Genomic DNA, 24,759 nt, shown 5'->3' on the forward strand with positions numbered 1-24,759 from the left:
ATGAAAATAGGATATCAGAGATCTGGAATGAGGAGAAGGAGAGTGAATACCAGGATGATTATAATAGTCAAAGAATGTAGTATACCTGAACATATAAGGAAGTATTATGATGCCATATTAAATGTTGGAGTAATTAAACCCATGCATTTATAGTCTATTTCTTTTATCGAGGCAGATTTGCACAGACTCGCAGCGGTGCCCTTTTAGCTCGGAAAAGTTTCCTGATCGGTGATTGGTTAGAATTATCTCGTCCAACCAATCAGCTATCAGGAAACTTTTCCGAGCTAAAAGGGCACCGCTGCGAGTGTCTAACCAATCAGCGATCAGGAAACTTTTCCGAGCTAAAAGGGCACCGCTGCGAGTCGGTGCAAATGTGCATCGCTAAAAGATATTGACTTTTTTTTATAGTTCATTATGTATGTTGCATAATATTTTTCATAACTCTGACCATCCTTTACATTCAGATCTCCTTGGACAATTCTATCCTGTTCGTAATACTAGGCAGGCATTTAATTCTAATAGCCAGGCCTTCTCCATCATGAGGCTCAATACTACACAGTATTCTAGAAGTTTTATTCCAGCTGTGACCAAGTTGTGGAATGATCTTCCTAATCGGGTAGTTGAATCAGTAGAACTTGAAAAGTTCAAAGTTGGAGCAAATGTTTTTATGTTGACCAGGCTGACATGAGTCTTTTTATTGTTTATATAGGATATATCTGTTTTTGACGTTGTTAATAGTTTATATAAAGCGGGGTTTACACGGCCGAGCAGCTCGTCGAGCCCGGTTGTCGAGCCTACTTGTAGAACGGCTCGAAGAGCTTTCAGACAGTACATCGAGCCTCAGTCACTCAGTGTGCTTCGTGCTAAAAACAACGTCAGCATGTCTCTCGACCAGGACGATTTGATAGCCATTGCTTTAGCAGTGGCACTAAGAAGAAAAAAAAAGATCAAAGTGGACGAAGGATTGACTACTGAAAAGAGAGAAATTTTCTCACACCAACTTGCTTGTTGCTTTAAGATTAGAGCCAGATGACTGGCGCAATTATTTGCGTATGGATGAAGACACTTACATTGATCTACTGAATCGTGTCAGCCCTTTCATTACTTATGAAGATACAACTATGCGGAAGGCCATAACTCCACATGAAAGACTGAGTGTCACTTTACGCTATTTAGCAACAAGAAGGTCACTTAATGATCTAAAATATTCTGCCATCATTTCCACCAGCTCTTTGTCATCTATCATACCAGACACATGTGCTGCTATTTACAAGGTACTTCGCAAAGACTATCTAAAGGTAATGAATAATTTGTAAGAGTTGTATATTTGTAAAGGTTTATTGATAACATATGACACCTGAAATGCAGTAACATATATTATAGTAAGCTTGGTAAAAATGAGAAAAATAAAACATATACTAAGTAAACGTAGGACATATGCTATATCCTAAGGTTGAAAATTTGAAAAGTACTGAGTTATCCCGGAGTCATTTGTATTACTACTGCTGTTACTGCAGTAACTATTCACAGAGTTATTTGAAGGCATTGGTAATGGTACCGGCTCTTGGTGTGTTATAACTACTCGAGATGAAGAATTTAAATTCCCCATCTCTGCCTCAAAAAGTACATCAGTTATGATTTTTCTAGCTATTATTGAAGTTCGCAGGTCCATTGCAAGTATCCTACGTGTGACGTATTTTCCGAAGTTATCCATACCAGACATATCTGTATTTACTGATTCATCAAGTTTTCTTGCAACTGTTTCCAATATTTGTTCAGATTTAGAGAGACGTTTGCGAGGACATTCCTGGTGGCTCGTGCTGGCTTTAACATTTTCCATTTCATCCCCTTCTTCAATCTGAAAGTAAAGATACATAAAATGAAACTAATTGTATGTAGGCCTATGTATGTATGAATATATGTGTGTATATTCACACATACACACATTATGTATATATATACATATATATATAATTCATTTTATTTTATTTCAGTTTCCTACCTCAGTGGCTGAGTGGCAAATTATTGCACGAGAGTTTGAGTCAAGATGGAACTTCCCGAATTGTGTCGGAGCTGTCGATGGAAAACATGTACGCATCACGGCACCACCAGATTGTGGATCATATTTTTGGAACTACAAGGGCTACAACAGCCTTGTTTTATTGGGAGTTGTTAATGCAAACTATGAATTCACCATGGCTGACATAGGGACAAACGGACGTGTATCAGATGGAGGGGTTATTGAAAACACAGAAAAGTGTCCCGCAACAAATGTGGGTGAAAAGAGAAAAACTAGTGAAAATAAGGAGCATACAAACTAAAATGTTTTATTCTAATTGTCCAGTACTTCTCTTTTAGTTTATTTATATCATTTCCTCGCTGGGCTATTTTTCCCTACTTACTTACTTACTACTTTTAGGGGTTTATTTCTTGCCCTCCATCAAACACTAAAGGTCTGTTCAGGCGGGCCTTGGTGTGTGAAAAAATAATTCCTTTCCAGTTAATATTTTGCTCTGTATCGTTATCAGTTATTTCGCTAGCATTTGTATTCAGGCTTAATAGTTTTCAGGTCACTATTATAACACTTTCTAAAAAGATAAGTCTTCAGGTTTTTCTTGAAGGCTGCCACATTTGTGCTATTCTTGACATCGAGTGGAAGGTCGTTAAAGAGTCTCGGTGCAGCATAACAAAACGTTCTTCCTCCTATTGCATGATTCACACTAATTTCGAATAGTCTATGTGGGTCATCTGCATGTCTAACTCTTACAGCGGCGCTGGTAGCTTCAGGGTAGGGGACCAAACAATCACGAAGATATTTAGGCTTATCACTTGTAAGTGCTTTGTGAGTCAACAAGCAAATTTTAAATTCAATTCTAGCCTTAACAGGTAACCAATGTAGATCGATCAGTGCAGGAGTTATTCTCTCCCGAAATTTAATGCCTTTTATCAGTCTAGCCGCCCGGTTTTGCACATTTTGAAGCTTTCTTAGTAGTGTATTGGGCAATTTGTAGTACAGAGAATTGCAATAATCAAGCCTTGATATTACATGACTCATCACTAAAATTTTTGTACTGCCCTCTGTTAAATATTTTCTAATAAATGCTATGTTTCTCAGGTTGAAGCCTTTGGGCTTATAGCATCCTGCTTTTCCAATTAGGGTTTTAGCTCAGTTAATTATAATAATAATAATAATAATAATAATAATAATAATAATAATAATAATAATAATAATAATGTGTGATAAGACCAGGTAAACTATCCTCTTTACTTTGAACTTCTACTAGGAGACAATTTCTATTATTTATAGTAGCAAAAAATATTGATATTCGTCTAAATCTTTGTTGCAAATATTAGTATCCTTTGGGTAAAGTCGGCCGATCTGGCTGTAATTTATTCAAAGTTGCCGGCTAATGTGGCCGTATGGCATCGTATACAATCGAATATTTGGGTAAGAGTACCATTACAAGAAAAAAACTAGGTTAATTGGCACTATATAATTATTAGAATAGAAATTAATTACGTTAAATGATTACTGAAATGAGGAAAATAATCACCATTAAAACAAACAAACAAATTGGGCATCCATAATAAAAAAAACAAGATTTTGATGATTCTGTAGAAGGCCGATAGATGGCAGCACCATCCGTCCTCTACAGACTATAGTCGTCTGAAAGTAACCATGGCGCTCAGGTTAGCCAGTGGCCTATCTGGGGTAAGCAAAATTAACAATTCACATTTAATAGGGGTAATTTTCGTATCGTGGATGCATGAATAAACCACAGATAGATACACCTAAGGTGCGAATTTTTCGAATATTCTCAAATAAGTATTTTATAACGATTTTCCTGTTGTGATCAATCAGCTGACTGGCCGGCGGATGATGTGCCAATGACGCAACTTTCTCTCGGGTTATATTTATCTTTAATTGTTAATCCAGTTTATACGCCTAACACATTGTGGGTACGTTTAGTACAATAATCATTCTATTTATATACCCGAATCTTACGAAACACGGAGGCTTGGCCTAATCTACTCAATTTTATGAAAGTTGAATGGAAACTGCCAACGTACGGTAGACTGTAGGCAAATGATGGCACCGTCTATTCATTTGGCACTGGTTATTTTATGCTGCATGTACCCAAGACCACCATTTTCTCCGAAGATGTGTAGACTTGAGCAAAGATCTTTTTGGGAGCCTTTGTACTTAGTTGGGACAGACTGGAAGACCACAGTTTACAAGGCAGATATAAGATCATCACCTAACCTAAGGTTTCCCCTACCGTAAGTACAGCGCTGTAATACCTTCTTACCTACCTAAATACCGGGGTGGCTATGCCCCACTGCGACCCCCCTCCCTTATACGACTGTATTCTTAGCCTAGCCTGTCCCAATGAACTACTACATTCACGTTGGGAAGGTAGGGCTTTAAATTAGGTAAAGTTGGGGTAAATATCTGTATCTATTTACCAAGGCATGTAATCAAATTTGGTGGGTAGTTGACACTAAAAAAAGAATAATAGGGTACTTTTCTTCTCTTTGCTCCTCCCAGCCTGAAAGGGATTCAGCCGAGTTTGGTTGGTACTGTTAGGTTGCTGAATTCCGTACTGGTGCTATTTAATACTTTAATTTCGGTATTATTGTAGTGTATTACAGGGCAATGTAACCTAGGAAAAAAAACTTCTTTTTCTTATAGAAAAAATTACGCTCTTCGAAAATGACACTCATTCCCGTCGCAAATGAATAATTTCAGAAATATATATATATATATCTATATCCTACTATAATGGGGGACCCCCAGTGGGAACTCGGGGTTTTGGGTGGGGAAAACATACTGGGAAACAATTTATAATCGTAAAACAAGCCTTTTCTTCTCTATACATTACTTTCTTGAATGTATAATAAACGGAGGAAAATACAAAACAGTATAGCTGGATTAACTTTGGAGGTGCCATTGCAAAGACTATGTCTCATGAAAAAATACAGTAACCAGTGCTGCCAATGTGTAATGTAGATCAAATGTTAACATATCATGCTAACATTAGCAGTGTTTTTCATTTAATTTTTCTCATTTTACTTGCCCGTTGTAGACGCTCTTTAATTTCTAGCCAAATACATGACCCATAAATTTTATCTTATGTTTTATTCAATTCTGAACATAAATATTGAGGCAAATTACCCGTTCATGAGTTGACCTACCTTTCCCCAATATGACAATTAAGGGGGCTCCTAGTGGGAAACTGTCGTTAAATATATACTTTAAATTCTAGTTAAATATATGAGCCATGTATTTTTCATACTCGCTATCTTGTGTTTTATGCTTTATGGGCCATGATTATTGGGGCAAATCACTCATGAGTTTTGGACCACCTTATGTAACGACAATTATGTGGGACCCCAGTGGGAAACTAGGGTTTATGGATGGGAAATGCCCAAAACAAGTCACTTGCAGAAACAAGAATGGTCAGAAATGCAAAATAAACACAGGATAACCAGTTGGAAAAATATATGGTTCGTGTAAGTGGTGGGAAATTATAGTATTATAATTATCCATGATTCACTAAACGTCCTTTTAATGATTTTTGCTTTGCTGTAGTTCGCTGCTCTAGCAAAATTAACATTACATCACTGCTCCTATGTTCTGGTAAGCAGTACTGTACATGTTGAGCGGCACTCGCAAGCCCATGGATCATTATTTTGGGAATATTTTTTACTTTCTCATGAACAACAATAGCTATGCTGTATACTGAGAGATAGTTTCCAATATGATTGAATACTGTACCGAAATAGGTATTACACAATTTCAAAAATTTAGAATGTACTTAACTCTTGGAGATGTCTTTATGTGAGGATAGTCTTGTGGAACTGAAGGGGAGAGTTGGAAAAAAGGGCTGTTGTAGAACAACTGCAACTTGTGCATAAATATTGGAAGATCGTAATTAGTTAAAAAAGGCAGGTACGGATTACATCATACAAAAAAGAGAAATGCTAATGCGTACAGTGCATGCGCAATGACTCGCCATCAATCTTACAAATGTAAACAATGGACTCAGTGTGAGTAAAAGACTTCACATTGAATTGACCGATACATAAGTTATTTCCCAGCCCCCATTAAACCTTTAGAGAAAAAGGCCAAACTAGTCAGCACTCATCCATTTCTTATAGCGAATTCCAGTTTTGCTAGTGAGTAAAGTATTATATATTACCCATACATTATGGTTTATATACATGGCGTGAAATTAAAGTATCTTAATTATCTATTATTAACATTGCGTCCCTCAAATGGTGTTATCTCCGCTGTGTTTTGCTGCGCTAGGAAATAAACATCTCTTTGCTCTCTTTTCTGCCAAGCGGTAGTCCTACATGGATGTACTGTGCACACCATCTGCGTGGACCATTATTGGAGTACTGTAGTGTATTAGAATTACCTGTAATTTATATCTAGAAGCTTTTAATGAGTTAAAAAAGCCTGCTAATAATTATGTCATACAAAAAAACAGCAAGCTGCCAAAAGTAAATGCAAACAAAGCTTGTGCAATAACAAACAATTAGCCTCTAAAGTGAATAATGAACTTGGAAAATGAAGTGATGCTCACATTTTAGTCAATCGATAGGGAAGTTATTATGCCCGAGCCCCCATTAGTAGTATGGAGAAAAATGCCAAAATAGCCAGCACTCATCTAATACTTATTGCTAATTCCAGTTTTACTAGAATGTAAAGTATTGTATATTAACTAATTTCTCAAAGTGTAGAAAGGCTTAGATGCAATTATAGGGTTAAGTTTAAACTGTATGCAGATGATACTCAGTTCTACCTTTCAATTTCAACAACTCAAGATACAAAGAAGAAAATTGATGAGATAATGACTGAAATAAAAACATTGATGCAGAGGAAAAAGCTTAAATTAAATCAAGATAAAACAGAATGTATGTTTTTTGGCACAAAGGTGTCTTTGAAGAATTACCAGTTATTTCAAAGTATAAAAATTGGTGATGCTGATGTTAGGATTGTGCCTGTTGTGAAAAATTTGGGTGTACTGATAGATTGTAATTGTCAATGAGGGATCAAATAGTGAACACAGTGAAAGTGTGTAACTATCACCTGAGAAACATAGCATTTATTAGAAAATATTTAACAGAGGGCAGTACGAAAATTTTAGTGATGAGTCACGTAATATCAAGGCTTGATTATTGCAATTCTCTGTACTATAAATTGCCCAATACTCTACTAAGAAAATTTCAAAATGTGCAAAACTGGGCGGCTAGACTGATAAAAGGCATTAAACCTCGGGATAGAATAACTCCTGCACTGATCGATCTACATTGGATACCTGTTAAGGCTAGAATTAAATTTAAGATTTGTTTGTTGACTGACAAAGCACTTACAAGTGATAAGCCCAAATATCTTCGTGATTGCTTGGTCCCCTACCCTCAAGCTGCTAGTGCTGCTGTAAGAGTTAGACATGCTGACGACCCATGTAGACTATTCGAAATTTGTGGGAATCATGTAATAGGAGGAAGAATGTTTTGTTATGCTGCACCGAGACTCTTCAACGACCTTCCACTTAATGTCAAGAATAGCAAAAATGTGGCAGCTTTCAAGAAAAACCTGAAGACTTATCTCTTTGGAAAGTGTTATAATAGTGATCTGAAAACTATTAAGCCTGAATGCCAATGCTAGCAAATAACTGAAAAGATACAGAGCAAAATGTTAACTGGATAGAAATTATTTTCACTCACCAAGGCCCTTCTGAACAGACTCTTAGTGTCTGATGGAGGGTGAGAAAGGGTGAGAAATAAACCCTAAAAGTAAAAGTAAAAGTAGAGGACAATGTTAGGATACAGGAATTTACATAATTGAATACAGTTCTTTAAAGGCTTATTTGAACCCCATCGTCAAATACTCAAAAACTAATTGTGTAGTACATGCAACCCTATAGCAGTGGGTCAAAACCCCCTCAGGTAGGTAAGGACAAGGTGCCGTAGGTTAGCCTGCCCCTGCATGGGATTCCCTGGACAAGTTAGGGGAGGCTAGTTACCATTCTTCTTAGGCCAGACCTGTTCCATGCCCTTCTCAACACCCTTTGCCTTTTGATGACGTGCTCAGAGTCTACGCTCGCGATTCTACCTCATGCGATACCCCTACTCCCGCTTGTGACTCGTGCAACGAGACTACACTACGAACAATGAGGTACCCTAAACATGTCATAGCTCGCGCTCGCAATTTGAACGCGGCAAGACTTGGCCTCGCACCTACTGTATGTTGCTCAAGGGCGAGCTCCTCCCCATCCACTCCTCTCCCAATCTGCCCAGACCAAGGCTTTTTTTTCTTCGGTTCTTTCTGACGACCAGCAATGATCCCTTTGACATCTGATGTGTCTCCGGGGAGTCATAACCCCCCCCACTTCGACCCTAGGCGGCGTATCGCAGTAATATTCATGTCTCGGTATCAGAGACACATAGAGAGGGGGAATACAAAACCCTGCCAATCAGATCCAGACACTGTTTGAAAGATCTTGGGCTGGATCTTTTGAAGATTCCTAAGAGGCAGCGTAAGCGTTGTCAGGTCACACCACCTCCAGGGGACACCTTACATCTTCCCACCAGTAGGGGATCATGATATCTTTCGTAGAGTGTTATAGTCTTTCCCCTGTCAAGGCAGATTTGCTTTCCCCAGAGAAATCACTTCGCCTCCCGAGAATGTCCATGAGCCTTTTGGTCCCTGGATCCTTCTCATTCACAAGAAACAACAACTCAATTAGACTCTCCCTCAAAAGGAACAGAGCTTTCGTGATTCCATCGTGGGGGAAATCTCAAGGTAGGAAGGACACTGCTTCTCTGCCTAAGAATTGGGCCTTGAGACTTGTTGACAAATCTATTCTACTGCGGAAGATGTAGCCTCGGCACCTTGGCGTAGGGAAGCCGCTTCCAGGCCCAGTTCTCCTACACTATCTATTGATGACGACTACGACCCACCCCTGGCCCAGCTGGGTATGGAACAGAAGGTGGAAATTCTGATTGACGACTGATTGCTCAGACGGTGACCAACCGAGACTTGCCTTCCTTAAACATCCAACCACTGAATTGGGGGAGTCTGACTCCAACTTCCTGCAGGTCTTGTCTTGCATCCGCAAACTCAGTGGCATTGCGGAACCCACTCACTTTACTCCGGATGGTCGGGTTACATCCATAGACCAACTCTGTACTACTCTCAGACCCAAGCGATCTACGGTCGACTGGTAAAGGATTCCCTAAGGAAGGTGAATTTGCCGATTTATGTGAGGAAGGACTTCCTCAGGATGAGCAGCTTTTTGAGAATAGTTCCATTTGATAGGCAGTAATAGTATCATCGTTCTCAAAAGTTGGAAATTCTACTAGTACTGTATTAATTTTTTTCTTTTAAAATTTTTTTGGATTTATAAACAGTAACTTGGGCTGTCAAAAAGTTTCTTTATACAAAGGTACAGGGTAAGTGAAAAACAGGATATGGTTCAGTTTTGGCAGTACAGTACTGTATTTAATTTTTTTTTTTTATGAGAGAGTAGCAGTAAAGCTGATTGACATTATATATCAGGACACAAGAGTATTTTGTTTTCTATTCAACAATGCTGAAATTGTTTGTGAGCAAACTTATTTGTTCCTCGTAAAAATATGCCATAGCAGCAGGACTTTAGCAAATTCTTCCTTTTTATGATGGAATAGGCCTTGGGATTAAATGAAATATTTTGTAAAATTGATAGTGTATTCAAGGTCTGGGAGTGTGTTACATGACCTAAAAGCTGTTTATGATTATTTTTTTTTTCATAATTTACTTTACTGCAATTCTCGCTTATTACAGTATTATTATTATTGTTATTATTATTATTATTATTATTATTATTATTATTATTATTATTATTATTACTAGCTAAGCTACAACCCTAGTTGGAAAAGCAAGATGCTATAAGTCAAAGGGCTCCAACAGGGAAAAATAGCCCATTGAGGAAAGAAAATAAGGAAATAAACAATATAAGAAGTAATGAACAATTAAAATCAAATATTTTAAAAACATTAAAACAGATGTTAGATATATATATATATATATATATATATATATATATATATATATATATATATATATATATATATATATATATATATTTCAATATTAATCTTACCCGATAATCATGTAGCTGTCAACTCTGTTGCCCGACAGAAATCTACGGTCGGGATACGCCAGCGATCGCTATTCAGGTGGGGGTGTACACAACAGCGCCATCTGTGGTCAGGTACTCTAGTACTTCTTGTCAACACCACCTCAATTTTTCCTCTGTCGTGCCTCCGGCTAGACCTACATGGATACGCTGTTGATTCTGGAGTTTTTGCTCACGATTTGGTGATGTATTTGCTCTAGAGTTTAGCTTTCGCTATTCAGGAAGTTTTATCATTAGCTTAGCTAGCTTTTGGAATTAATTTGATTAATTATGGTGACGAAGAGAGTATGAACTCTCTTTCACTTTTAAATGGCCGACCCTTCCCTTAGACGGAAGTGTTGGTGTCTAAGAGAGTATAGACTCTCTTTCTAAATTTTGCTTAACAAAAGTTATAGATTTATTTTATATCTCTCCGCCTTTTATAGGCCTCTTCGATTAACTTCCTTTTATTATAAACTTATTAAAATTAATTTTTATATTTGTTTATATTCGACCTTTCCTAATAGTAGGCGGTCTTTTCTTGGTACCGAAGTTAATTAACATTGAGCCCGTCATTTCGTTTTTACCTGTTAACATATTATGCTATTTTAATGTTTTTGAAAGAATTTCTTTGATAGTCTCGTACTGTTTTCAAAGTTGAACTAACGTTTTGTTTTGTCTCTGCAGTTGTTGACGTTCAGAACGTTCAACTTGCGCTCTATCGTTACGATAGAGAGAGAATTTTCACGGTGTCACGTTGCAGTAAGAGTAAAACGTTTCTAGCGTTTTGTTCATTCTTTCTTAGCTTAATGGTTTTAATTCTAATAAAGGAACTTTTTATTTGGGAAATCTTTCAGTTTTTTTCCTTTAACAATATGTTTTAACGATATATATGATTGGGCTCTTCTCTCAGGTTCTAAGTCAAGAGAGAGAGAGAGAGAGATAGAGACGGAGGGGGAGAGAGGAGGATAAACGTTTCGTTCAAGCGAGTAACGTTATCGTTTTTGCTCTTCTCCCTAGTCTCTTTAGGGGAAGAAGGTAAACGTTTCTAGAGTTTTATTCTTGTTCTTAAGCTTTATGCGGTGAGAGATTTTAAACGTAGTTTATTTGATCTAGTGTTTAGTCTCTTTCCAGCCACTGAATTATTTATCTTTCATTAGATTTTTCTGTTACATTGTAATTCTGTTTTCGCAATTACTAACTTTTAAGGAAGGATAGAATTGCGTGTTTCAGGTACAAACCACTTAAAGTTTCGAGTTCAGTGAAATAAGTGCAAACAGAAAATCAAAAGTGATAAGTGATAAGCGCAAAGTGTTACAGTGTTGCGTTCGAGGGTTCGTCTGTTCGTGCCAGTTGTTCGCCTTGTCTGGGACCTCTTACAAGCTCCCAAGCCCAGGGGAGAAGTAATGTCGAAGGACTTATGGGTTCAGCAGGCCTTGATCGACGAACAGACGTTTCCCTCCGTGGTTTCGGGTGTATCTACACACGTTGCCGACGTGATCACCCCACCCACACAATGACGAGAGAGCCCTTTTATTCCTCGTCTGCGGAAGAGGTTTCTCGCAGAAACCATGGACCAAATCTTGCAGCTTTTAAGTGCAAGTCGGTCCCTTCCGCACAAGTTCAACTCCTAGGTGTAGCCATTAGCACTGGGTCAGTTCGGACTTGCTGCAGTACGACAACTGCACACCTCCCAGAGAGGCAAGGTGGTATCGCAACAGGCAGTAGCTCCGTCTGTTGCCGCACCAGCTGTTTTAGACCCTCAGTCTCAACGGACAGTAGCTCCGTTTGTTGTTGTCTTTCTTAAACTCTAGTGGTCTATGCTGCAGACAATGCAGTCTCAGCTTGCGGTGTTGATGCAGGAGTTTCAGGCAGAGAAGGTTAACACACCTCCTCCTGCGAGCGCTCCTCCACCTCTACGCAGTCCAGCCTGCCAGACGTATGATGTTGAGGTTCCTCAAGCTACCTCCATGCGTGAGCTGCCGCATTGGGAGTTGCCAGATACCAGCTCTGTGCAGCAACCTCCACTTTCCTTGAGGCAGGAGCCTCTTGCCACGCGGCAACCTCCTCAACACTTGAGGCAGGAGCCTTATGCTTTGCAGCAACCTTCTCTACCCTTGAGGTAGGAGCCTCATGCGTTGCGACTACCTCCTCCATCCTCGAGGCAACAACCTCTTGCGGTGCGACAACCTCCACCATCCTCGAGGCAGCAACCTCAACTCCACCTCTGCGCAGTCCACCCTGCCAGACGTATGATGTTGAGGTTCCTCAACCTACCTCCACGCGTGAGCTGCCGCATTGGGAGTTGCCAGATACCAACGCTATGCAGCAACCTCTTGCGTTGCGGCAACCTCCACCATTCTTGAGGCAGCAACCTCAACTCTTGCGGCAGCCACCTCCACTCTTGAGGCAAGAACCTCAACTCTTGAGGAACCTCATGCTATGAGACAGCCGCCTCAACGCATGCAGCAACCGCATTCTTCACAGCATGAGCCTCTCTCTGCGCAGCTACCTCCTCAACCCTTGAGGCAGACGCAACTCTTGAGGCAGGAACCTCACAGGAGCCTCATGCTATGCGGCATCCTCCTCAAACCATGAGGCAGGAGCCTCATGCTATGCGGCATCCTCCTCAACCCATGAGGCAGGAGCCTCATGCTATGCGACATCCTATGGGCTCTCGTGGCATGGTTGGTTTCGACCTGGCCTTTCATTAGAAGGGGCTAGTGTTCGATCCCAAGTATGAGGTAGAAATTTATTTCTATTTGAACACGATGTTGTGTTGATATTTATCCATATTGACTCATTAGGGGTAATTTGAATGAATTACTACCAATTGTGTCACGTGGTGGCCCGGGGAAATCTGGTAAAACTCTCTGGTAAAGAGACTGATGTCTCACCAGGTAAATCCTCGGACAGCTAGATTAGTGTCAGGTTCAGATTTCTTTTAAGCAGCATGAGCCTCATCCCATGCAGCATGAGCCTCATCCCATGCAGCATAAGCCACACGCCATGCAACATGCTCTGCTTACCTTACAGCATGCTCTACATACAGCATGCTCTGCATACAGCATGCTCTGCATACCTTACCGCATGCTTCTCAGTCACACATCTTTGGTTGTTGCCAACTCACTAGACTGTCAAGCAGTTTCATAACGTTGCCTTCTAGTCTGCTGCTTTTGCACCAGTGAAACCCTCACTGAGAGAACTTAGCTTTTCTCGGATATGGTTCCTGTAGATGAGAAAGTGCTATTCTCCCTCCTTCTGATATTCCCTTGAGGACTCTGTCATTTGGAGAGGAGCCTTTAGCTGCGTAGCCTCCTATGGACTTTTATTTAAGCATAACATGCTTCCAGGGAAGGTAATGGTTCCACTTCAGTCGCTAACCCCGTCTGTTACCACACCTGCTCCCATAGACCTTGAGCTGTGTTGCAAGACATGCAGTCCAAGCTTAGTCCTTGTTAGAGGATTTTTTGTTTACGGAGTCAATGTGTCACTGGGAAGACGTTCAACAACCAGCAGAAGTGACTTGTTGTGACGCAGTGCGGCAACCTCAGCAACCCGATAAGGAGTTGTCTGTACGACCCAGACAGTCTAGACAGCTTCGGGTTGTCACTGTACTTCCTCGCTTCCCCATGGTTGACAGTTCACAGACTGTGCAGCAGTACCATGATCTTGTGTCCGGCTCCGTCAGACGACTGGCTTTTAAGAGCTCCCACAAGTCGTCGCTGTCTGGAGATTCTCAGATGGACTATGGATCTGACCAAGGAACTGGGCCTCCTGGTCAATTTTGAGGAGTCCCAGCTCGTCCCATCCCAGACCATTGTCTACCTGGGTATGGATCTTCAGAGTCGAGCTTTTCGGGCTTTTCCGTCGGCCCCAAGGATCTTCCAAGCCCTAGAATGCATCCAGAGCATGCTGAGAAGGAACCGATGCTCAGTCAGGTAGTGGATGAGTCTAACAGGGACACTTTCATCGCTGGCCCTGTTCATCGTGTTAGGGAGACTCCACCTCCGCCCCCTTCAGTATCATCTAGCTGCTCACTGGATAAAGGACATGACGCTAGAGACGGTCTCAGTTCCTGTTTCCGAAGAGAGGAGGTCTACTCTCGCGTGGTGTAAGAACAGCTTTCTTCTCAAGGAAGTCTACCTTTGGCTGTTCAGAAACCCGACCGCCGTCTCTTCTCGGACGCATCAGACACGGGCTGGGGTGCGACTTTGGACGGACAGGAATGCTCGGGAACATGGAATCAGGAGCAAAGGACACTTCACATCAATTGCAAGGAGTTGTTGGCGGTTCATCTGGCCTTGATAAACTTCAAGTCCCTCCAGCTTAACAAGGTGGTGGAGGTGGACTCTGACAACACCACAGCCTTGGCTTACATCTCCAAGCAGGGAGGGACTCATTCGTGGAAGTTGTTCTAGATCGCAAGGGACCTCCTCATCTGGTCAAAAGATCGAAAGCTCACGCTGGTAACGAGGTTCATTCAGGGCGATATGAATGTCATGGCAGATCGCCTCAGCCGGAAGGGTCAGGTCATCCCCACAGAGTGGACCCTTCACAAGAATGTTTGCAGCAGACTTTGGGCCCTGTGGGGTCAGCCAACCATAGATCTGTTCGCTACCTCGATAACCTAGAGACTCCCGTTGTATTGTTCTCCGATTCCAGACCCAGCAGCAGTTCACGTGGATGCTTTTCTGCTGGATTGGTCCCATCTCGACCTGTATGCATTCCCGCCGTTCAAGATTGTCAACAGGGTACTTCAGAAGTTCGCCTCTCGCAAAGGGACACGGCTGACGTTGGTTGGCTCCGCTCTGGCCCGCGAGAGAATGGTTCATAGAGGTACTGCAATGGCTGGTCGACATTCCCAGGACTCTTCCTCTAGGAGTGGACCTTCTACGTCAACCTCACGTAAAGAAGGTACACCCAAACCTCCACGCTCTTCGTCTGACTGCCTTCAGACTTTCGAAAGACTCTCAAGAGCTAGGGGCTTTTCGAAGGAGGCAGCCAGAGCGATTGCCAGAGCAAGGAGAACATCCACTCTCAGAGTCTATCAGTCTAAAGGGGAAGTCTTCCGAAGCTGGTACAAGGCCAATGCAGTTTCCTCAACCAGTACCACTGTAACCCAGATTGCTGACTTCCTGTTACATCTAAGGAACGTAAGATCCCTTTCAGCTCCTACGATCAAGGGTTACAGAAGTATGTTGGCAGCGGTTTTCCGCCACAGAGGCTTGGATCTTTCCACCAACAAAGATCTACAGGACCTCCCTAGGTCTTTTGAGACCTCAAAGGAACGTCGGTTGTCCACTCCAGGCTGGAATCTAGACGTGGTCCTAAGGTTCCTTATGTCATCAAGATTTGAACCTCTCCAATCAGCCTCTTTTTAGGACCTCACATTAAAAACTCTTTTCCTCGTGTGCTTGACAACAGCTAAAAGAGTAAGTGAGATCCACGCCTTCAGCAGGAACATAGTTTTCACATCTGAAACGGCTACATGTTCCTTGCACCTCGGTTTTTTGCTAAAACGAGCTTCCTTCACGTCCTTGGCCTAAGTCGTTCGAGATCCCAAGCCTGTCCAACTTGGTGGGGAACGAACTGGAGAGAGTACTTTGCCCAGTTAGAGCTCTTAGGTACTATCTAAAAAGGTCTTAACCTTTACGAGGACAATCAGAAGCCTTATGGTGTGCTATCAAGAAGCCTTCTTTTCCAAGGTCTAAGAACTCAGTTTCTTACTATTCAGGCTTCTGATTAGGGAAGCACATTCTCATCTGAAGGAAGAAGACCTTGCTTTGCTGAAGGTAAGGACACATGAAGTGAGAGCTGTGGCTACTTCAGTGGCCTTCAAACAGAACCGTTCTCTGCAGTGTGTTATGGATGCAACCTATTGGAGAAGCAAGTCAGTGTTCGCATCATTCTATCTCAAAGATGTCCAGTCTCTTTACGAGTACTGCTACACCCTGGGACCATTCGTAGCAACGAATGCAGTAGTAGGCGGGGGCTCAGCCACTACTTTCCCATAATCCCATAACCTTTTAACCTTTCTCTTGAATACTTTTTATGGGTTGTACGGTCGGCTAAGAAGCCTTCCACATCCTTGTTGATTTGGCGGGTGGTCAATTCTTTCTTGAGAAGCGCCGAGGTTAAAGGTTGTGATGAGGTCCTTTAGTATGGGTTGCAACCCTTTATACTTCAGCACCTAAGAGTCGTTCAGCATCCTAAGAGGACCGCTACGCTCAGTAAGGAAGACGTACTTAATAAAGGCAGAGTAATGGTTCAAGTCGTCTTCCTTACCAGGTACTTATTTATTTTATGTTATTTTTGAATAACTAATAAAATAAAATACGGGATACTTAGCTTCTTGATTAACATGTACACTGGTTTTCACCCACCACCCTGGGTGTGAATCAGCTACATGATTATCGGGTAAGATTAATATTGAAAAATGTTATTTTCATTAGTAAAATAAATTTTTGAATATACTTACCCGATAATCATGATATAATTGACCCACCCTTCCTCCCCATAGAGAACCAGTGGACCGAGGAAAAAATTGAGGTGGTGTTGACAAGAAGTACTAGAGTACCTGACCACAGATGGCGCTGTTGTGTACACCCCCACCTGAATAGCGATCGCTGGCGTATCCCGACCGTAGATTTCTGTCGGGCAACAGAGTTGACAGCTACATGATTATCGGGTAAGTATATTCAAAAATTTATTTTACTAATGAAAATAACATATTATATATATATATATATATATATATTATATATATATATATATATATATATATATATATATATATATATATATATACTGTATATATATATATATATATATATATATATATATATATATATATATATTTATATATTATAAAAAACTTATGTCAGGCTCTTCAGTATAAGAACATTTGCTGCAAGCTTGAACTTTTGAAGTTGTTCTGATTCAACTACTGGTACCCGATTGGGAAGATCACTCCACAACTTGGTCACATGGTTGAGGCATGGTTGGGGGGCAAGGTAAACTAGTCTACTTAGTTCTGTGGTAATAGCAATTCAGGTTTGTTCCGTAACCGAAATACAAACCACGCTATTTACAAAGGGTTTACTTTTAGCGCAGCTGAAATGACGAGCCAATAGTTTTTAACGAGGGTTAATTACCCCCGCGCTAGTTAGCGGGGGGTGGGGAAGGGTAGCTTGCTACCCCTCCCCCCTCCACACACCGGTGACTTGCTTCACTTCACTTTTGGCTCGGCGGTGATCAGACGTGTCTGTTCATCGCCTTCGTGACAGCCTTTAATTTTCTTCTTTTTCTTTACAGCTTGTGTGATTGGTTGGAAGTTGACCTTCAGTTATTTTCTTTTATTTAATATGCGGACATGCCCTGGAGTTGCCGGCCGTCCTTGTGGGACTTTCATGTCGGACGTGATTACGGATCCTCACACCCTCTGCCCTCAATGTCGGGGCCGACGGTGCGACCAGGATAACATGTGCCGTGAGTGCAGGGAGTGGTCTGCCTCCCAGTGGGAGAGGTTTGGCCGTCGGCGTAAGAAGAAGTCCAAGAGAGACCGTTCTCCTCCGGGGTTAGCCTTGAAGGAGGAAGGTTCTCGGGACTCTTCTTCCGCCGCCCAAACCTCCTCCGAAGCTCCCCCTCGTCCGCCTCCTAAGGAGAGTCGTCCGAGTGGGAGCGCAGGCCCTTGTTCTGTTTCCCTACCTTCGGTGGGGGGAGAGGGCGTCGCCTCCCATAGCGAGGCGGTTCCCCCTCCTCCTCCGGGGGAGGTTATTGATAATAATACTTTATCCAGTGATGATCTGTTGCAGATTTGGTCGTCCCTGGGGCTTAAGGGCTTGCCCTCCAGGGTCGCTCTTATTGACCTTGTCTCGTTGGGGGCCGCTGTTAAACAGTCGCCGGTGGTAGCGGAGGTAGACCCTCTGTCTATTGTCGACGTCGTGGTGACAGAGGCCTCCGACGTGGCTGGGCCTTCCGACGCAGGTGCTGTTGCTGGTGATGGTGCTCTAGGCTCTCCTCCTCCTTCCGTGCATCCTTCGAAGGGGGAAGTGAGTCCTTCGGTCTCGACTGCTGCCCAGCTTCCTTCTGAGGGAAGTGTTTTGAAGGAGACTCCCCTTCGGAGGACCGATGGTCCCGACGATCTCCCCCGAGGCCGCCTCCGCCGTAAGGCTCACCGCCCTCTACGCCACAAGGGCCTCCCTTCCCCTTACAGGGGGACTAAGAGGCGCCTTTTTGGGTCTTCGTCCTCCGGGGGGGACTCTCCTCGTCAGCCTCAACCGACTACTCCGCCCTCCTTGAACCTCTCTGCGGACCGCTCTCCATCTCCTGCCGGATCTTCGCCTTCTGGAGAACTCGTCACCCGACGGGCAACGGTCCCTTCGGGGCTAAGGGATTCTTCCCTTACGCGAGCAGGGCCAGCGCACAAGCGCTCTCCTGCTCGCCAGCGATCTCCTGCTCGTCGACGATCTCCTGCTCGCCAAGACTCTCCTGCTCGCCGACGCTCACCTGCTCGTCGGCTCTCTCCTGAGGTTCGCCCCCCTCGCCAGCGCTCTCCTGCTCGTCAGCTCTCTTCCGAGCGTCAGCGCTCATTTGAGGACCATCGCCCTGCGGTCTCTGACCACCCTTTAGTTCCTGCTGAACTCCCTGCTCACCATCGTGTGTCAGAAACACATGTTCGCCAACGCGCCAGCGATCTTCCCGTTCCTGCTCGTGAACCTATCCTCTCACAGGACACGCGTCGACCTTCTGCTCGCCAGCGATCACCAGCTCGCCAGCGATCACCAGCTCGCCAGCGATCACCAGCTCGCCAGCGATCACCAGCTCGCCAGCGATCACCAGTTCGCCAGCGATCACCTTCACATGCTGCCCGCCATCGCACGAACCTGCATGATCGCCCGCTTACGCATGCTGCTCCTCATCGCAATACCCTGAACGATCGCCCTCCTGCGGATGCTGATCACCATCGCACAACCCTGCACGATCGCCCGCTTACGCATGCTGCTCGCCATCGCACAACCCTGCACGATCGCCCGCTTTCGCATGCTGCTCCTCATCGCAATACCCTTAACGATCGCCCTCCTGCGGATGCTGATCACCATCGCACCCTTTCACGCGATCATTCACCTGCGCATGCTGCTCGCCATCGCACAACCCTGCACGATCGCCCGCTTACGCATGCTGCTCCTCATCGCACAACCCTGAACGATCGCCTTCCTGCGGATGCTGATCACCATCGCACCCTTTCACGCGATCATTCACCGGCGCATGCTGCTCGCCATCGCACAACCCTGAACGATCGCCCGCTTACGCATGCTGCTCCTCATCGCGCAACCCTGAACGACCGCCCTCTTGCGCGCAATCATTCACCTTCACATGCTGCTCGCCATCGCTTACCATCACGTGATCATTATCGCCAGCGATCTTCTTCACCTACGCGGCAGCACGATCCCTCGCCGTCGCGCCATCGCTTGCGTTCGTCGCCTCGGACACGTGTTCATTTACCTGCCCACCCTCACGCCCACTCGCCTGCGCGCCCGCGCGATCGCTCGCCTGCGCGCCCGCGCGATCGCTCGCCTGCGCGCCCGCGCGATCGCTCGCCTGCGCGCCCGCGCGACCGCTCGCCTGCGCGCCCGCGCGACCGCTCGCCTGTGCGCCCGCGCGATCACTCGCGCAACCATTCGCCTTTGCGCGACCGTTCACCCTCGCGCGACCATAGTTCGCGGCGAATTCCACAGCCGGTGGTAGCAGCAGGGACGCGTGCTCCTAGACGGCACTCGGGATCACCTCCATCCAAGCACAGGTTGGTATTGCAGGACGAGGACAGGTCATTACAGCATTCTTCCCCACCTTCTTTTCAGGCAGGTACCGTCGTGTCCACTCCAAAGGATCGCCCGATCCCTTTCACCTTAGCGAGGATTTCGGACTCTGTGTCCTTTGAGCAGCAGACTTGGTTTGGTCCGCTGGCACGGGCGTTAGTGAGGGTTATGAAACCAGCACTCGCCGGCCAGGGTACCAAACCAGCGGCTGTCTCTCCTACGCTGAAGAGAAAGAGAGGAGTGGACTTCGTGGTGACTTCCCCCAGGGCGAAGTTGGTTCCCAAGAGGTCGGTCTCGAGGGTCCCCTCTCCTGCACGAGTACTCTCTCCTTCTCCCGTGGACGAGGCCTTTCCGTCCTCAGGTGAGTCCAGTGGACCGGTAGTCTTCCCCCCGGCACCAGGGGGGGAGACTTCGCTTCAGGCAGGAGAATTGTCTCGTGAGGAAGGGGCCCCTCGAACCTCGTTGTTGGGATCCTGTATCCCTCCTAGGAGGGAGCCCAAGGATTCCAAGACCATCCCTAAATCCTCTGCAAGGATTCGACAGGAACCCATGACTACCCAGGGGAATGTCCACGTATCACCCCAGGAAGAGATTCCTGGGGCAGGAGACTTAGCTGCCAGCCCGCAGGGAGGAGAACAGCAAGAGTCCGAACATGCCTTCTGGCAGGTCCTAAGCCTGATAAGGCAACTTAACAGTCTTACGGATCCAGTCATCCCCCCCCGTGAAGGCAAAGACACAATTCTGGATGAAGTGTTCGACGTTCGGAAGGCCCCTAAGACCAGTGCAGCTCTGCCCTGGTCTCGGGGGCTGAAGAGTGCCAGAGCTAGGGCCAATGCTCAGCTCGCACTTCTTGCCTCCTCCAGTCGTTCCACTGCCGGGAACAAACTCATCCCTCCTCCTCGCCTTCAGCAGAGGAGGTATTTCGAGATCCTGGGTGAGCACAACCTCGCTCTTCCGCTCCATCACTCTGTGGAGGAGCTGGCGAAGGGAGTTCCCTTGGAGAAACTCTCTGCCCGGCAGGTGTCGTTCTCGGCGGCAGAGATCCTTAACCACGAGAAGGTCGCTAAGTGTGCCATGCAGGCCACTTCGTGGCTGGACTTCTGGTTAGGATCTCTGGGCATCCTATTGCGATCTGAGGACTTGTCCAAGGAGACCAATAGGAAGGCCCTAGAGACCTTCTTGCTCTCGGGCACCCGCTCCATCGAGTTCTTGGCGCACCAGGTTACCACCCTGTGGGCCAACTCGGTGTTGAAGCGTCGCGATGCTGTGTCCGAGAGATTCCATCCGAAGGTCCCCGCCGTAGATGTGTGTAGGCTCCGACATGCCTCCCTCCTGGGGGAGAGCCTGTTTGAGCCTCAAGACTTGGAGCGAACAGCTGAGAGGTGGAGGAAATCCAGCACGGACTCCCTCCTCCACAGGGCCCTTACAACTCGGCCCTATAAGCCTCCAGCCCCGCCACAACAGCAGCAACAGCCTCGTAAGGCTCCAAAACAGGCACCGGCAGCTAAGAAAGTGGTGTCTAAGCCCCAGCCCTTTCCAGCCAAGGTCAAGAGGGGTGGTAAGTCCTCCAGGGGAGGCAAGACTTCTAGGGGTGGCGGCCGCGGCCGCAAGCCCTAGGGGTGGCAGTCCCCCTGCGTGTCCACCTGTGGGGGGATGCCTTCAGCGTTGCGTCCGCAGGTGGCAACATCTCGGGGCCGATGCTTGGACGATCTCGGTGATCGGCCAAGGTTATCGCGTCCCGTTCACGTCATCTCAACCTCCCCTGACAGCGAATCCAGTGTCGTTGAGCTCCTATGCCATGGGATCGGCAAAGGGGCTGGCCCTTCAGGCCGAAGTCAAGACCATGTTCGAGAAGGGTGCTCTCCAGGAGGTCGTGGACGGCTCTCCAGGCTTCTTCAGTCGACTCTTTCTTGTAAAGAAGGCTACTGGAGACTGGAGACCCGTCATCGATCTCTCGGCTCTGAACAGGTTTGTCAAACAAACCCGGTTCAGCATGGAGACAGCAGACACAGTCAGACTTGCGGTGAGACCACAAGACTTCATGTGTACACTGGATCTAAAGGATGCGTACTTCCAGATCCCAATCCATCCGTCTTCCAGGAAGTACCTGAGATTCTGCCTAGACAACAAGATCTACCAGTTCAAGGTGCTGTGTTTCGGTCTCTCCACAGCTCCTCAGGTGTTCACCAGAGTGTTCACCCTGATTTCGACTTGGGCGCACAGGAACGGCATTCGTCTCCTTCGTTACCTAGACGATTGGCTGATCCTAGCAGACTCGGAGTCGACCCTTCTTCGACACCGAGACAGGCTTCTAGATCTTTGCCAGGATCTGGGGATCGTGGTAAACCTCGAGAAGTCCTCTCTGCAGCCGTCCCAGCGACTGGTTTATCTAGGCATGCTAATAGACACCAATCTCCACAAAGCCTTTCCATCAGACGACCGGATAGCAAGGCTGAGGAGGGTGGCGGAACCTTTCCTCAGGCGAAAAGAACTCCCCGCCCAATCGTGGTTGCGTCTCTTGGGCCACCTATCCTCCCTGGCCCGTCTGGTTCCAAACAGCCGCCTCAGGATGAGATCCCTTCAATGGCGGCTCAAGTCCCGGTGGAATCAAGGATCCGATTCCCCGGACACTCTGATCCCAATGGGGTCTCTGGAACAGACGGACTTGCGGTGGTGGCTGGCCGACGAGAACCTGCGAAAGGGAGTGAGTCTTCTCGTCCTTCCCCCGGAATTGACTCTGTTTTCGGACGCGTCAAAAGAAGGGTGGGGGGCGCACGTTCTGAACCAGAGGGCCTCAGGCCTTTGGTCAGAATCAGAAAAGTGCCTACACATCAACCTGCTAGAATTGAAGGCCGTCTTTCTGGCCCTTCAACAGTTCCAACGGTTCCTGGCGGGTCACTCCGTGGTGGTGATGAGCGACAACACCACGGTAGTGGCTTATATCAACAAGCAGGGAGGCACTTTTTCGCAACAGCTATCCCATCTTGCAGTAGAGACTCTGAGGTGGACCGAAACCCACTCGATAACACTATCAGCTCGCTTCATTCCTGGCAAGAGGAATGTGCTCGCCGACAGTCTGAGCAGGGCTTCGCAGATAGTGAGTACCGAGTGGTCTTTGGATCCTCAGATAGCCAACAAAGTCCTGACTTTGTGGGGTTCCCCGACGGTGGACTTGTTCGCGACAGCCTTGAACTTCAAGCTGCCCCTGTACTGCTCACCAGTCCCGGACCCCAAGGCACTCTGGCAAGATGCTTTCCAGCAACGGTGGGACAACATCGACGTGTACGCCTTCCCACCATTCTGTCTGATGAGAAGGGTGCTCAACAGGACCAGACTATCGGTCAACTGTTCCATGACTCTAGTAGCTCCGCTATGGCATCACGCGGAATGGTTTCCGGACCTTCTGCAACTCCTGACGGAACTCCCAAGGGAGCTTCCTCCACGACACGAGCTTCTCAAACAACCCCACTCCGGTGTCCCTCACAGGGCCGTAGCCTCGCTTCGGCTTCACGCCTGGAGACTATCCAGCGTCTCCTCGCGGAGAGAGGCTTTTCGCAACAGGTTGCGGAGAGAATGTCTCGGCACCTGCGAAGGTCCTCTGAGGGAGTCTACCAAGCGAAGTGGAGAGTCTTTTGTGGTTGGTGTCGTGGAAGGGGTATCTCTCCACTCGATGCCACTATTCCAGCAATAGCGGACTTCCTTGTGTATCTGCGAGAAGAAATGCGCCTTTCTGTCTCGGCAGTGAAAGGCTATCGCTCAGCCTTAAGCTTGGCCTTCAGATTGAAGGGCGTGGATATTTCTTCATCGCTAGAACTCTCTTTACTCATACGTAGCTATGAGCTTACCTGCCCCCAGTCGGAAGTGAGACCCCCTCCTTGGAACGTGGTTCGAGTTCTCAGGTCTCTCAAGAGACCTCCCTTCGAGCCATTACGCCAGGCCTCCGATCGCCACCTGTCTTGGAAGACGGCTTTCCTACTCGCCTTGGCCTCGGCCAAGCGAGTTAGTGAACTTCATGGTCTCTCGTACGACATCGCCCATTCAAGGGGATGGGGGGAGGTAACGTTCAGGTTCGTCCCTGAGTTTGTGGCCAAGACTCAGAATCCTGGAGTGCCGGATCCTCGGTTCGACTCTTTCAGGATCGCGAGTCTCCGTTCTGTAACAAACGACCCAGACCAGCTGCTACTATGCCCAGTGAGGTGTCTGAGGTACTACTTGAAGAGAACGGCTGCAGTCCGTCCTCATGTGCGAGCTTTGTTTGTGAGCACAGGCAGGACAAAGAGGAGGGTCACAAGGAACACCATCTCTGCTTGGATTCGAAGGGTTATCCACCATGCCCTGAATCCTGACCCTCCTCCGTCACGTCGCCCTCGGGCCCACGATGTCAGGGGTATTGCTACATCCCTGGCCTTCAAGAGAAACTTCTCTGTGACGCAGGTACTTCAAGCGGGGGTCTGGAAGCGTCAAACGACCTTCACAGCCCACTACCTGCAAGACGTGACCCACAGGAGCCTCGATACGTTCTCTATCGGCCCTGTGGTGGCTGCACAACAGCTGGTCTAACCTCAGGCTCCTTTTTGGACAAGTAGCAGTAGGTTGAGGGCGTTGTTACCCGGTCTTAGTCTGTGTGAATGAAAGAGTATGTCTGACCCTTACTTCTTTCTTCATTCTCCCCTCTCTTGGGGAAGCAGCATCCTGGTCCTCGCATAGCTGACCTCGACCTCTGCAGGTAACCCATGCTTCTTTGTGCTCCTAGTATTAAGCTTAATACT

The 24,759-nt window shown here is 46.0% G+C and overlaps 1 protein-coding gene across 1 annotated transcript in view; it reads left to right on the forward strand.

Moving 5' to 3' along the window:
- Nucleotides 1–3,591: 3,591 nt before the first annotated feature.
- The window catches only part of LOC137616697 (aconitate hydratase, mitochondrial-like), a 46,166-nt gene continuing 24,998 nt past the window's right edge, over nucleotides 3,592–24,759 (forward strand). The window contains exon 1 of the mRNA XM_068346692.1: nucleotides 3,592–3,712. Within this exon, the coding sequence (XP_068202793.1) occupies nucleotides 3,680–3,712 (33 nt within the window). The 5' untranslated portion in view covers nucleotides 3,592–3,679. The remainder of the gene's footprint in view (nucleotides 3,713–24,759) is intronic.

The sequence above is a fragment of the Palaemon carinicauda genome, chromosome 22 (assembly GCF_036898095.1).
Source record: "Palaemon carinicauda isolate YSFRI2023 chromosome 22, ASM3689809v2, whole genome shotgun sequence".
In the NCBI taxonomy this organism is placed as follows: Eukaryota; Metazoa; Arthropoda; class Malacostraca; order Decapoda; family Palaemonidae; genus Palaemon; species Palaemon carinicauda.